The sequence below is a fragment of the Anopheles ziemanni genome, chromosome X (assembly GCF_943734765.1).
Source record: "Anopheles ziemanni chromosome X, idAnoZiCoDA_A2_x.2, whole genome shotgun sequence".
NCBI classification, from domain to species: domain Eukaryota; kingdom Metazoa; phylum Arthropoda; class Insecta; order Diptera; family Culicidae; genus Anopheles; species Anopheles ziemanni.
The window spans coordinates 15,960,779-15,976,129 of NC_080707.1; the positions used below are offsets into that span (position 1 = coordinate 15,960,779).

The following is a 15,351-nucleotide window of genomic DNA, read 5'->3' on the forward strand; positions in this document are numbered from 1 at the left end:
TAGGCAAGCACTCTTTCGAGGTTCACAAAAACGTTGCACAATTAAAGATAAGTGATAGGTGCAACTGTTTATATCTTTAACATTCAGGAATACATTCAATTCACGGACGACGGAGGATAAGACTACCTCAACAACTAGTTGGTTAGTCAAAGTTGGAGCAACAAAACTACCATTTAAAAACAGTAAAACGGCCTTTATTTTGAGGTTGACACAATGCAACAACTAGGTGACAGTTGTTTTTTAGCGTAAAACATGTAGTATTTTACTCAAACATCCTTTAGAACAACTAAGCTTGCTCTACTTGAGTTATTGCTGTCAGTATAGAACTTTAGTGAAAAGAAAGCACGCCCACGTAAGCGTTGCGGCCTCTGTGTGCTTGCTTTGTGTTGTCAAGTAGAATAGAGAGGGGAACGTATATCCAGTCCATGCCAAGGATCACGCGCGGGATGGCATTCCTTCTTGCACTTTGCGAAAAAAAGAGGAGCACACTCAGTTGTTTTGCGGTTTGTTGCGTGCGTTACTTGACGTGCCCGGAAAGGGATCGCCACTAAATGCCTCCGTTCAAGTGAACAACCAGAGGGCGCTGCAGGGGCCCTGAGTTCTTGTGCAGGATGTGCCTGCAATTTGCATTCTATTTACTTTTCGCTCGGCCCAGTTCGGCCGGGGCCCTTTTTATGCTAAAACAAACACGCGTTTCTGTAACCGACCGCCCGCAAACGGAACCGTTTGATAAACGGAAGGACTCTCTGCGTGTGTCCTTTTCGTCTGCGTGACTCGCCTGCAGAAATGGCGCAATCCGTGGCCTACATTTCGATTCCGCATACCGGCGTGTGTGTGTGTGTGTGTGTGTGTGTACATTTTCTTCTCCTTTTTTCCGTCCGTCCACCACCGGCGTTCATCACCATGAACCAGTTTGCGGTTCGTTTGGTCTTGCTGTTCCACCTCCGGTTCGCTGTTCTCTTCGCAGTGCGTTTCCACTAAATATGCACCGTTTTGATTTGCACCGGTGCTGCATATCGTGCCGCCCGCCATGCTGCTCTCCCTTCTCGTACCCCATTCGTGAGATATTGTTTGCCCTTTGGAAACTAAAACGGTTCCGGCGTTTCTGCTATTTGCAACGCTTGCTTGCTTGCGTTGGTCGAAGAGACGGCACGAAAAACAAACTGGGATGCATCCTGGCTGCGTTTAGTGCGTGGATTTGTCATACGGTTTGCTTCGTCCTGTTTGTACTTTGTTTTTTAATTGTAACCTTCTTCTTTGTAGTTTTGTTTTGCTTCGTCTTGTGTTGATATTTATGTTTGGCGGAATAATGTTTCTATGAGTTTATATCTATTTATACACTGTATGCGTTTATTATTTGAATTTTTATCATTGTTAACACTGTGCAAAAGGCACACTTTTACCTTTCTTCGTTACGTGTAATTACGTTTGGTGTAGCCATTTTAAAAAGTGTAATTTACGGGGAAGGTTGCAAAAATACACAAACAAATAAAATTAATGATACCTAAACGAATTAGTTTTCCTAATGTGTCTAACTTATCCATATGCAAGGTATAAACTTGACTACTGTTTATTACACGTTGAATGAACATATTGAACGTCGATTTTAATAAAGAATTATCGTTCATTATATGTAAAAATTTCTATCATTTTGTGTTCTTCTAGTGCTTCGTGTTGATAAACGCCACTGGAATCATGTTAATCAACTTCAAACTAAAGATTCTGTAGAATACAATAAAAACACAATAAAAATGGGAGTTGATACGAACATAATTTATCGAAATATATTGGGAAAAAACTAAACGTTTGAGCTTGAGTTGTTCACTCTCGGATCAAGTTTGTTTTGAAAAATTACTCTGTACTGAGATTAGGATTATAATTTTCTAAATCAAATATTCTAAAAATTAGGTTCAGAGGGTTGAGATGGAATATTATGTAAACGATCGCTGGTATCCCGGGGAAAGATGGATAGTTGGGTTGGTATGTGTTTTTCTTCTTTCGGAGCAAGGCCCTACCAAAAATTTACGTTCGGTTTCCTTCCGGCCCCGAACCAGAAACACTTTCCGCCGGGAGTGGAGTTTAGCATAGTCTACACGTCAACTGGCACCCTCGGGAGCGTTCCCAGCCGAAGCCGTTTCCTTAGAAGTTTCCCTGCCCTCATCCATCAACCTCGGGCAGGTGCACCGGGGCACATTCCAGGGCGCTGGGCTTGTGGCTGCTTGTAGTTTGTTTTAAACTGGCCAGCCTTTTTGCCGTTGGCCTTGGAGCAGGGGTGGTGGCGTAGGGTGGGGGATGGGAAAAATCAATTAAAAATTTAATCAACAAGCCCACCGGGATCGTGCCGTTGTTTGATAACGAACTTTGAGCGCAACCCGGGGACGACCGCCCGGGCGACGGCGACGCTCGGACGTTAAAATTCCCATAAACCTGTCCCGCCCGGTAGCCCCGGTCCGGGACGACCCTACCTAAACCCCCTAAACGATGGGAAGCATCGGGCCAGGGTTGATCTGATATCATTTATTTTTGTAGTTGTTTTGCTCCGCTTCTGGCCGGTGCTTCTGTTTTCTTTTCCCGTGCCTTCGATCCTGGAACGAAGGGTTTTTTTTGTCGTGTTCGAGGGCAGAGAAGGTGGTGGTGGTGGTGGTGGTGGGAAAAAAAAGGTGCAAGAGCTCGATGTTCCACGCTGCAGCGTTTTCCAGCCCGTCTCGCGTATGATTGATGAGTATCATATGGTACAAATTCGAAACGAAACAAACAAACAGTAAGAGCAAAGCGCTGTGAGACGCAAGACAAAGGAAGGCAAGGAAAGGAACCGAGATAATTCCGGCTCCCTGGCTAAAAAACGAGCAGCATTGAGCGTCTTTGGCATGTCTTTGGCCTACGCAAGGCAAACAGCACCACCGGAACGAGCGCGCAAACGATTTACTGCCACGAAATGTTCGATCGAGTTGACGCGAGAGCTAAAACTCTTAAATCATAACGAACCTCCATGCGAAATCCAAGTGAGCAGCCGCTTGGGGTTTTTGTCAGTGTCTCGAGAAACCCCGTCCCCGGGGGAAAAGGGAAATCGTGAGCGACCACTAGTTAAAAAAAACAACCTCTCCACCTCCTCCCCATCCCTAAGGAACCTACGAAAGGGTCTGGATAACGGGAGGCACCTGAGGAAGCTGGCGGCGACGAGGAGGGCTGGGGCCACCCGGGTTTAATTAATGATCGCCGCAAATGAAACTAATCCATCAAGGCATCGAGATAAGATGAAACGGCGCCGAAAGACGTGGACTCACCTCGATATCTATTATGCTCTTCTCTGTATAGATATACACACACACACACACACACACACACACACACACACACTTTGGGAAAAGAGAGCCCCCGAATGAGGGCATACGTGTGTATGAAGCTGGGGGAGGAAAGAGGAATGGAGATAGAAGGGGTCCGGTAGCAGTTTCCGGCGGAAAGAACCACGGAACGGCGGGTTTTTGATGGACGGATGAGTTGAGAGCGTTTGTAGGAAAGTAATAATAAATAAATTTAAACGCAACCATCGGGTCGAGGTTTGAGCACGGGGGAAGGGGAATGGGAGGTAGAGTGACCTTTCGTCGTTTTCTTGCGTGTAGCAGTGTGTTTGCGCTGCGTTCCAGTGAGGTGTCCATTTGGAGTGAGTTTTTAAAGTACGGGAACGGCTGTTGCGAGGTCGAACGTTGCTTCCATAAACATCCTAAATTGTCCTAAGATGGCCTACCTTCTTCCGGAGCTTGGCTTTGAAACAGAGAATTTAAGAGAATCTCTTCCGCCTATAAAGATCTCTTTGAACTAAGCAAAACGGAAGTTTGACTATTGAAGTCGGGGAAGATCTGAACTTCCAATGTAGTCACTGTAGTATTGAATGATAGTTTTTGGCTGTGAAACACCATGGAATCTTTGCAGTCTGAAATACATTTTGAAACCCCTAAACCTAAGGTTTTTTGCCAGTATATCTGGAGTACGTCATTTAAACATTTACGCTGCATAATCCCGCTAGAAAATAGACGGCTTCATTCTGTATTCAAATTTACCATCTCATCCTGCCACGTTGAATGCGCGAGCTCATTCTGGCGCAGGTGGTAGTTCTGATCTGATCTATCCCGCAAGCACATCCTTCCAGAGGTTGAAGGAATTTGGATCTCGCTTGGTATGCACCTCTGGTAGTTCGATATGTTGACGAGATCATCAAGATGATTCACGAATCGGTACTCAACACAATGTATATCTTGTACATCAAATCCCTGTCTCAGAACCGAGCTCCAGAAGTTAGCCTACATCTGTGACTTTATGTATATGGCAATAGTTAACGGGTAATTCTTTGTGTCGCTATCCTGGGTGGTGGGTCAATGCTCTTCTTGCATTCGGATATAGTGATCTAATCTAGCTTACTCCTTGCCAGGTTCTGACCAATATAGAAACTACTGAAATCATGGATTCTAATGCTGCTCTGAAGTCTCTGGAGTGGAGTACGCTACTGTGAGTAATCCAGTTATTTCTTGCTTGTACAGCAACTAAGGGCAGTGGATTCCCAATGCAGTCAAGTGATTTCCCCAAGTGAAGTTCTTAACCTGCTCCAGTACAAGCATCCTCTTGTCGTGGCTTACGTGCCCACGAATCTATTTAGTCAAATCTGACCACTCTTTACAATCCTTTTATGTATTTGAAAAAAAAAACGACTTTGTATGTTTCACAAATGCCGAGACAAAATGGCAGTAAATTATACCGTGAGTCGCCATCTTTCAGGGCGGGTCTGTTTGGTTTGTTCGCGGCTTGGTCCACTTGGACTCGGGCGCGACGTGCTCAAGTGGCGGCTTTCTAGACCCCCAGCAGAACGATCGCACGGTTTAGAGGCCCTTTGTTTGCTCTTCGGCCGAAGATGTTTGCGGTTGGAATAAAAATATTCATAATTAACACAAATCACCCAAAAGTCACGTACGTGGCTGTCATCGAGCCGCGGGGTAAGTGGCGCGCACGGCAAAAAATGGATGCGCCGTGTCGATCGCGTTGTTTACCCGCGCCGATTTGTTTGCGGACCCCTTTTCCTTAGTCCGGGAACCCCTCGGGAAGCGGTCGGGTTCGACATTCTTCGCCTTGGCGTTTATTTTTCGGGAACGCAGCCTCTCCGAGACGGCTCGGGCGATTAGGCCACATTACGGCAATTACCCCTGCCCCTGCCTCCCCTGCCCCTCGGCTGCACATGTACTCTGGCCAACAACTCTTATAGTTTCCGATAATCACGATTCAAAGACGATAATTGGATTATGGACGCACCCGCACCTCGCCTCATGGTTTGAAAACAAAAAAAAAATCAAACACCATCAGCAACATCAGCTTAATGAAGCGATTTGGTGGAATTAAGGTACCTTTTTGCGTTCCGGTATGAGCGAGAAATTGAAGAACCAGGCCCGGCGCTGGAAGAATAATGGATCAACTAATGATCCCTGGCCGACGCAGCGAGAGGTGTGCAGGAACAACACGAATCCTGCTTCATTGGTTTACCTTATGCCAGGATTTAATAGGACCCCTTTTCTACCCAGCAGACAATCATTGTAAGATGATGGTTATGATTTTAATTTATAAGATTTAGACTGAATGAATTTCTTTATTTTTTTCTGAAAGTGAGGCATAAATTGTGGTGTTCAGAACTTCAAGGAAGTAGCAGCTTTCAGTACTTTATTTCAACAAAGAGAGCATAGATTAACAACATCGTAGAATCACCTGGAGCTGGACTAGGGAAGATCCTTTTTAATCGTAACCATTCTGGAGTCCTTAAAGACTAAGAAACTGGCAATAGAGATAGGTCGTTCTTTCTGATGTAAATAAAGCCTAAGAAACAGTAATCTCTGGGATGGAAGCAGAAAGACAAAGACCTGCCTGAGCAGCGACGAACTAGGGTTCCTTGTCACCGGCTAAAGCTGTCGTCAAAGGGAGCTCATTTGCTTGATGCACTGCATTTGTGGAATTAGTTCTCCCAAGGGCGGCCCAGTTACTTAGGGGCAAGACAAATGGGATTTTTGTATCCGGATAAGACAATCGCGAAAAGTGCACCGCATTGGTGCACCGGGGGGTAGGATTTTGTTGTGTTTGTTTCAGCCCACATATTACGTCTTCATGCAGTGTTTTACTTGCGCTTGCCGCTCTGAAGCGGATATCCGGGGTGGAGTTACTTCTTCCTTGTACTGCACCGGAGAAGTCGACCTATTATTCCCTCTTCCTGGACGTATTTCTTTCCAGAACTGGCAGGAGTAAGCCACTCCACAACAAACATTAACCACGAGCATCTTACCATCAGAGTTACCTCATCAGACGACCATTTTGAATTCGATGCAAATCCTCCCTGTCGCGATGCGCCATACTCCCGCAAACAATACACGAATGCGGGTTCGGAGGTTCTTCACCGTGGGATATCAAAGCACACCACCAGCCTGCTCCTCGCACTATTTTTGTCGTAGGCATTTGGTCTTGAAAGTCCCGCGGCGCACCGTTTCAAGATGGCTGCCAAATGGATAAACAATCGCGCGCGCACGTCCTGCAAATTGCAAAACCGAACAAAGAAGGAAGGAACGGATCCTTTTCAGCAGCAACCGAACGAAGGAGGTGGAGGTCAACAGTGGTGGTGAGCTTCTAGCAAAAAAAAAGAAAAGAAAAATGGAGTCCACACAAATGCAGAATATACAGCATATGCGAAGTCCTGGATCACATTACAAGCGCTTGACGCCGCCTCAAGGGTTTGTTTGGCTTTATTTCCTTCCGGCGTGGAGGGGCCTGAGTGGGCACTCGGTACCCCATTCCCATGGGGGGGGGGGGGGGGGGGGGGGGGGGGAGGGTTGACATGCAGCTGCCGAAGCTGGTGCACCGTTGGTATCATTATCCTGATTGGCTTTTCAAGGAACCGAGGGTTTTTGGGTAGCGCAGGGCAAAGGGCAAGCAGAAGGACGCAATCGGTGTGCATATAAAAATAGAAGGCCACGGATACGGAGGGGTAGCGCCACCGCAGAGAGTGAGAAAAACAATCTGATGCCCATGTTCGGCACGTTTCCCCGTAAATCACACATCTCGTGCAGTAGTGTGATGCACTCGAGCAGGGTATTGCCTGCTGCGATGCAACCGCAATGCAACACAATGGCACGGCGGGACAGGGCGTATCACATTCCCCTGCGGGATCGGTGAGGCGCAATTGTACGGCATTGTTCCAACCCCATATGTGCAAGAACGCCATCGCCGCGCCGAAATGGTTAAAATGGCCGGAAAGTGGGGGGGATGAAACGCCATGCACGGTGTCTCCTTGCGAGGACGAACAGGATTCGCCGACGCTTCGTTGCAGAATAGGCTGTCAAGTGTCTTCGACGGAGTGTGTGTAGCCTGCCTTTGCAGTTGGTGGGTTTTCTCAAACGCCTCCTTTTACGGATTGGACAGTTTCATTACTTACATTTGCTTTGAAAAAATAGAGAAATATTCGTAGGCGATAAGAAATAAGTTAACCATGCTAATTTAATGAAGTAAACTTTATTGTAACGTAAAATCGGTGGGCCCCGAGCTGAAAAACTAAGAAGCAACCGATATTATTTGTCCAGTATATTTTTCGCCTTTGGATATGGACACCGAGGGAAATCATACGTAATGTTTCTTGTTACATTTTTATTCATTTATTTTTTATTTTTAATACTTTGCTTTGCTTCATCGTTGTTAATTTTCACCTTTAAAGTCTTAGTAGAATATGTTTTCTTTTACCTTGTTTCGGTCTTATCTTTCCATTTGAAGTGCTTGCGTCTCATTTGCAAAAGTTTGTATAGGTATCCATGCAAATTGTTTTTTCTGTCCCTGGTCAAATTAATAAAAGGATTGACTCTTTAGAGAACTATTTCAAATGTATTTTTTTTTTTTTTTTCAAAGATCAAAAGTTCACTGGTATTAACAAATGAATTAATTTAAATGCTTTAAAAGAAAAAGAAAGAATGAAATCATCGAACAAACGTATTACAAGAAGTTGTTTCGAATAGGAAATTATCATATTATTTAAATGATACACTTATCAAACTTGTTCTGTGTAAAAACGGTACTCGCAAAAGAAGGTTGCTAGCGTTTTCTTTTTTTACATGGAAATTTGTCTATTTTTTTAACACAAACGTTAAGGATCACAAAACCACAACGTTTACTACGACTCTACCGAAAAGAGTTAAGGATTTAAAAGTAACTTGCAAAACACTGCGACCAGTTCTTTGCAACTATTTTTCTACATTTAACTCGTTAAAATGTTCATGCTAGTCGTGTGTAGGTTTTTTACTCTCCCCCAAACACCTTCTGCCTCACCGGATGCTGCTGTGTTTATGATCGTTTCATCGCTCGTTCGCAAATCGCTGCCCAACTACGCGGGCGCTTCAAATTGGTTCAGTAATTGAGATAAATTTGGCTAACAAGATGCAACGGGGTTTAAAACGCAAACCTGTAAGTGTAAGCTGCCACACTAGAAGAAGAAGTTTCATAACTACCGATTTCAATCAATAAATGGGACTAATTTTGCTAATAAGACAAACATTCTGGCCCATTTTGAAAGAAGAAGATCCTTGGGAGATTGCTATTACATGGGTTGAGAGTTCTGCGATAAAGTTGAAATTTTAATAAGTGCCACATTTTGTTTCAAGCAATTTTATATTAAAAACGGACGTGTGTCTATGTTGGAAAATATAGAATAGAAGTTCAATTTGTGTTTGATGCGATCTTTTTACATCTGTTTAATTGCTAGTTGAGAAGAAATAAATCTTCAATAAATAAATACTGAAAATTTCAAAATGAAAAACGATCTGCAGAAGCGTCATTATTTTAAAAGTAACCGTTTTTTTTAAAATAGGAACTACATTTTCATTTTGGTAAAGAAAGTACTGTAAAAATGTGTTAAGTTCGCTTTAAATAAGTGTTTGTAAAAAACAAATAAAAAAGATATAAATTTGCCCTCACCCGAACCATCGTTTTCTACAGAGTGAAGAAGGCGAACCGCAAAGTGAACCTCCAAAAAGACTGTTTGTTCGAAGGCCAGAACGTCGCGGAACGTCCGGCAGAATGAAACGTCGGACCAGCTAACGCTGGACTGGGCAGGCGCTGGGAAATCTTTCGACGAAAAAGGGGACGGCGTGAACGAGAAAATAAATAATGAACCAAGCAACAGGCATGCGAAAAAAGAAAAACCGAAGGTAAAAAAAAGGGCTCATTAATTTAGCGCAATTGAATCATTTACATAATTTATTACAATTTTATTCAATTATATTTTGTTTTTAGATGTTGCTCCTCCCGCCCATCTCTCATCCATGTTTTCTAACGTTCTCGCGGCCCCCCCTCCTGGGGGGTGGGTTTCTGGGGTTGGGCCCGTCGCCTTCCTAGCTGGAACGGACCACCCTGCACCCCCCTTCTGGTAGGGGGTTTGGGTGTGTAATAAGTAGAAGACTGTTGCAAACGGATCGTACGTGAAGCGCGAAGCGAGAGCCTTGGTCACTTCCGGTGACCGGACCGGAACTGGGGACCTGGTTGGATTTTTGGTGGCTTACCTGGACCGAATTAGCTGCCGTAGCGGGTGTGCACTATCAGCTCGTTCTCGACCAGCACGTCCTTGTCGAGGTGGTCGGTGGAGTCGCCGGAGCCGGGTCGCCACCGTACGAGGGCCGCGATGGTGAGGAGCGCGAGCAGGGCCAGCAGGACGGCCACGAACAGGGCGAGGATGGCCAGTGTGTTCTCGCCGTCGCGGGCGACCATCCACGCGTGCAGCTTGCCTGATGGCGTGTCCGGCGCCTCGCCGGAGCTGTCGAGCTCCCGGGCGAGCGCCTCGTCGTCGTCTCCTTCGGCGATTTCGTTCGGCCACGGGAGCTCACCGTCGCGGCGGTCCATCTCCACCGGATTGTTGGTCGAGGTGGAGCTCAAAGGAACCCTCTGCTGGAGCATGATGGCACCGGAAGTGTTGAGGGTGAGTGGTGCCGAGCGCACGAGCGGTGAATTGGCGTGCTGCGAACGAAAGAACACAGTCAACCTTTCCCCCCGGGGTCGACATCCCACTCCTCCGAACCTTACCTTGCTACGGCAGGTCACCTGAATCCGGTAGTTGGTGTCGGACCAGAGCGACAGCTGGACGCTGGTGGACTCGGTTAGCAGGTTGCCCATCAGCCCGCCGCCGGAAACCTCCCACGTGACGAGACACTGACCGCCAGTGGACGGGCACAACCGCAGTTTCGTACGGTTCCCGCCCGCCCAGCTGATGTCCGCCACCACCAGCGACTCATTGCGGACCATGCGCTGGACGGTGAGCTCCAGTTGACACCGACCCGAGCCTTCCGGCGTACTGCGATCGAGCGTTTGCTCAGCGGCGGTGCTCGAGCAGCGACTCCAACACTGAAAGTGGACAGGAAAAGGTAGCATGTACATGGTGGGGATCGACTATATAGTAAATCATTGCATCGTATGACGTTTGTGAAGCGCGAAGGAGCTCGTGCGTCGATGTCCTATCGTTTTAAACTATTGTGTGGTGTTGTGACACCCTCTTAATTTCCATATCGATGGGAGGAATAAAGTGAGACCAAACTCACACAGTTGCGTCTGAAAGCTGAAACCGGTTTTCGTTAAAATAATTTTTTGCTTTCGTTAAAGTAAGTGTTGAACACTTTCTATGGATCTCACTGGTAACCAAGTCTGCAATCACTTAAGACCACAGCTTAACCTGTTGCACCTGTTTTGAAATGGTGTATTACAATCAAGCTGAGAATTCTCATTTGTTATCCCAATATCTTGAAGGGCAGAATATTACACAATATAAAGAAAACATGTTCGTGCATTTCAGATGACGTTTTGGTACATATTCCTTTCATTTTGGTTGTGGAGGACTTGTGGAGAACTTCGGAGATCCTGGACATGCTCCGGCATATGTCAGACAAAATGTACATAATATAAAATGTAGGGTAAAACACTAAAACACTACTCAAAGTTATTAAATTGTGTACTATTAAAACCAAACTTACTAGAAGTTGTACATATTCAGCATATTGCAAAACTCACAACAGTTTTATTTTAAACATCTCATTAGGTACATGATAGTACGATGAACAATACATTCGATAAATATCGCGACCAAACAAAGGTTGTTTCAGTTTATGTTTGAATCAAATTAAATTAAATTTATAGAAATTGTTCACCTTTATTTCGTGATTATAGATCCGAAACTATCAAAGCATGTTAAATAGCCCTAATAGCACATTATTGATGTTCTGTGTTCTGTTGCGTGATTCATTTCATTTTACCTCACAATTTCACACGACATATGGAAGAAAGAGCCTTTTAAAAATCTTTACTTTAGTATTTTGCGAGTTTTTATTTTATATCGTTATAGAAGAGATGTTAGACAAATGATCTGTTATCGGAGTTTTATATTAACTGTTCAATAGTTAAGGTTTGCAGTTTATTAATTTTGCTTTCTGGAAAGAACTGAGTTTGTTTGTTGCGCAAAAGGGGTACATTGTCTTACCTTTCCTTAATGTGTTTGGGTAATCACTCGTGTTAACAATTACTCTGAATTAGTATCTCATCTTGTAAAACGCAATCATTCCATTTGGATAAATTGATTCGTATTTTCATTTTACAAAATCAATACAAAACACCAGATGTCTGCCATCCTGAAATATTTTAAGAATCGAATCGTCCTCCCAATGGATGATGGATTTTTTGGAGACGCTGTTAGGAACGTGAAGAATGCCTTCGTGTGGTATGGCTATCCCAGATGTAACGGGCATCAGTGACAAACGGGGGAAACGGGAGCCCAAAAGGGATACAAAACCGGGATATCGTTCCGCCGGGGACTATGAACTTCCCTCGCTTCAAGTAGCATTGAGGACGAACGTTCTGTGACCCTACGATTTCACTGTATCTTTCTCTCTCTCTCTCTCTCTCTCTCTCTCTCTCATTTTCCTGCTCCACCCCGGACAAGGCCGGGCAGAACACGAAAAAACCCCAACGATGATAAATGGCGGCGTAGTGGCGAGGCAATAAATTGAGGAACTTGCCACAAGTTGCGGATTCGGGCTGGCGCAAAACGTTGGCCCAATGATAAAGCGATGGTTCGGTTGATCCAGTTGGCCGGGGGAGGAGAAGAGGGCTCTGGAACGTTGGTTCTGGTTCTTTCGCCTGCCAGCGGGTTCGAAACGTGCCCGAGTCGTCGTTGCATTATAATTATGAATAATGATTAAATTTTTCTTGCGATCTGCGGCCACTGATAAGATCCATTGATTATTCGCGAAAGGTATGAGTGGTGACGGTGGTGTTGGTGTTGGGTTTGGAGATGGACAGTTGTAGGACCATATTTTTCCTCTCCACCTTCTCGAAGAAGTCTTTTCCGTTAGAGCGAAGGAACGATTCTGAGCAGGTTGGGACTGTTCACCTTTTTTTTTTTAATAAATAGAGAATTAGAACAACAAACTGGAGCTCGTTTGGTTACAAATAGCACTTTGGGAAAGGACTACGCCTAACAGTTTATCAATGCTTCGGAGTATAAGAAATAAGAACCTATCAATGCCGATGCCCAAAACAGGATAAAGCGGAAAGAACGAAAAGCACAAACATTTTCCTCTCAAACACACAAACCCACACACAACAATACGCATCTACACACATACACACACCCAAGCGAATCAAATCGTATAGTCAAATTTTTGAATTGCAAATCGATTAGATGCTTTCCATGGTTAACCATAATGCGACGTGATTATCTTAACAGCCTCGCAGCACCTGCTGCTTGGCAGATACCGGATTCTGGTGCTTCTGAGATACCTGCCGCCGGTCGTTCCACCCCTTGAGAGCCGCGCGGGGTGCCGCTTATGCTTATTAACTCATCAACTCCGGTGCTGAACGGGGATGCGGAGGGAGAAGCGATCGAACGCCGATGATAATCGACGACCGGAAACGATTAACATTGACAGAGGGGAAAGAAGAGGAAAATCACAACAAGGAAATTAAAGAGAATTAGCATCGCTGCCATTTCTAGCCGAATCAGATCAATTTAGTTTAGCAACGTTTACCATCTTCCATGGATGTTACAGATTAGTCTCCGGAAAATTTGTGTTGTATAAACTTAGCATAAAGTTGCGGTTGGACTAATTGTTTGTCTTTTTACCTAGATCCTCGGCAGAACGCAGAAAATTTATCCAATCACCCTAGAATACATTGAAACTAGAGTTACGTAATTGAGTTCCCGATGCATGTATCCAAATGACTCTTGAATAGATCAAATGAATCTGAATCTTTGAAGCTTGCCTTTTTACGTAGATCCTCAACAGAAGTGCTAACACTGAACTTTATCTAATCACCCTAGGATACATTGAAACTAGAGTTATGCAAAATTAATTCATGTATCTGAATGACTCTCAATGATATTAATCATACGAATCTGAATGTTTGAACTTGCGTTTTACCTGGAACCTCAACAGATGTACTAACGCAGAATTTTATCCAATTACCCTCGAATAAATTGAAAGTAGAGTTAAGTAATTGAAATTCAGATCCATGTATCTGAATGACTCTTATTGACATTAATTAAAGGAATCTGAATCTTTGTAGATGTGTGATAATGAAGGTATTTGTTCTGTTTATGAACCTTTATCGAAAAACAGAGTTTTATAAAAGTTTGAAACGATGCTTCCACGTCCAGAGATTCGAATTTCCTAAGAATCATTATTCAATTCGGAACGAATCTTGGGTATGAATGATTCGATTTGAACGATTAAAAAACCACAACTCTAGCTAAAACACAAGACTTTAATAGGCAAACTTTGACGACCCCGTTCGTAGACAAACTGTAACTGTGAAAACTGTAACTGTGGCGATGTTCGCGACATCCAGAGAGACCCACAGATCTAAGCAGGTGCCGCTCGGGTGCGCAGTCTGTGACGAGGGCGAAATCCCGGCGACAACGATTTAGATAATCTCCGCTCAACTGCAGGGTAGCGGAGCTGGGTGTGGGTACGGCGGCGCAGTTAATGTGTCGGTTTAGCTCAAAGTGCTCGAACCATCAGCCATCATCATAATCGTGACGATAGGAGCTAGAGCGATCGTAAGCCGTAAGATGTCCCCGCGTACCGCTCCGGAGAACCCGTTCCTGGGCGTTCGTTTGGTCGAGTTCTTCTTTGCATCTTCAGCCGAGCCCGAAGCGTGTGGAGGCAGTGTGAGCGGAGTCGGGCTCATCATTCGCTCGAGCGTTGCTAAGCTCACCGCCAGCACACGGTTGCTTGTGGCAGAGCAAACGATTAGAGCCGTTTTGAGTGATCGGCATCGGCTGGCAGCACGGCCGAAGCGGCTCCCCATCGTTGTTTTTTTTTCCCTCGTCGAGTACTTCGTCACTATCGGAGCCGTCATCATCATTATCAACGACGCCAGAGGGCAGCGCTGGGAGCCACTTACCCGTGGGCAGCCATTTGTGCTCGGGCAGCTCTAAGTGGGCTTAAGACGGCGAAGCACGCCGTGATTCATAAGACGGGCGCTCTCCACAACACTGTTGATGGGAGCACTGTTTGTGTGTTTCCTGCATCCCACTTTTCGGCTCGTCGATAGTTTCGACTGACTTCCTGAGAAGTTGTTTATCTTTGGACAGCGACAAGAAATCGTATTTCTTACGCCCAACGGTGCCTACAGTAGTTCCTCGGGATGTTCTGAAACCTTTCACCAGTCCTTGACAGTCAACAAACCGATTCGATTCTCTCGAACTGTGAGCAAAAAGTGGGCAACCTCCAGAAGCTGGAATGTCCGGAAATCGGGAACCATTAGGAAGCACGAGAGCGCGATGGAGCAGAAGTAAAAGTACACCGACACATCAGTTGGCCCATAACCGCAGACTCGCCGCTACTGACCGCTCCATAGCCCACCATCTTCAGCCGCTAGAATACTCGACGGGTTTTGGAGCGACCAACCAGTTCATCAGTCCATCATTCCAGATCATGGTCAGAAAATTTGGATGAGTTGAATAAAATAAAATAAATAAATAAATGTAACCTCAAGCCGACTCCCTCGACCAGCACGACGTGGTTCTGAGGTAGAACGACCATCCGAAACGGGGTTTGAGGAAGGCGGAGAAATGGGACATGCATGACATGAGCCAGCGGGTGCTTTGAGGTTAAGGCCAAAAAATCAACAAATAGCATTAAGGAGGAGGAAAAACCAAAACAAAAACCAAAAACAAAAACTGGAGTTCCCGGTCGGAGGGTGATGAGATGAATATTGCATGAGCTGAGCGGCAGACTGATGAGGCTGTAGGAACTGTGCCGGCCGGCCTTGGACTTAGAGCCTCGAGTTGGGCAGGTAGTG

At 45.2% G+C, this 15,351-nt stretch overlaps 1 protein-coding gene across 1 annotated transcript; it reads right to left on the bottom strand.

Moving 5' to 3' along the window:
- Positions 1–240: 240 nt before the first annotated feature.
- On the bottom strand, positions 241–14,465 carry LOC131291177 (uncharacterized). The gene is made up of 5 exons (XM_058320368.1): positions 14,452–14,465; positions 14,131–14,278; positions 10,084–10,401; positions 9,599–10,017; positions 241–265 (listed from the first exon to the last, which is right to left on the bottom strand). Exons 1-5 carry the CDS (start codon positions 14,463–14,465, stop codon positions 241–243), a joined length of 924 nt encoding a protein of 307 aa, XP_058176351.1.
- Between the last annotated feature and the right edge of the window lie 886 nt (positions 14,466–15,351).

Bases quoted from the DNA above. Each gene is read 5' to 3' on its own strand.
- LOC131291177 (XM_058320368.1), bottom strand. The intron at 10,402-14,130 runs GTACGCGGGGAC...GTCCACTTTCAG, and splicing joins GGAACGGGTTCTCCGGAGCG to TGTTGGAGTCGCTGCTCGAG. The intron at 266-9,598 runs GCACACCCGCTA...AGGATGTTTGAG, and splicing joins GTCGAGAACGAGCTGATAGT to TAAAATACTACATGTTTTAC.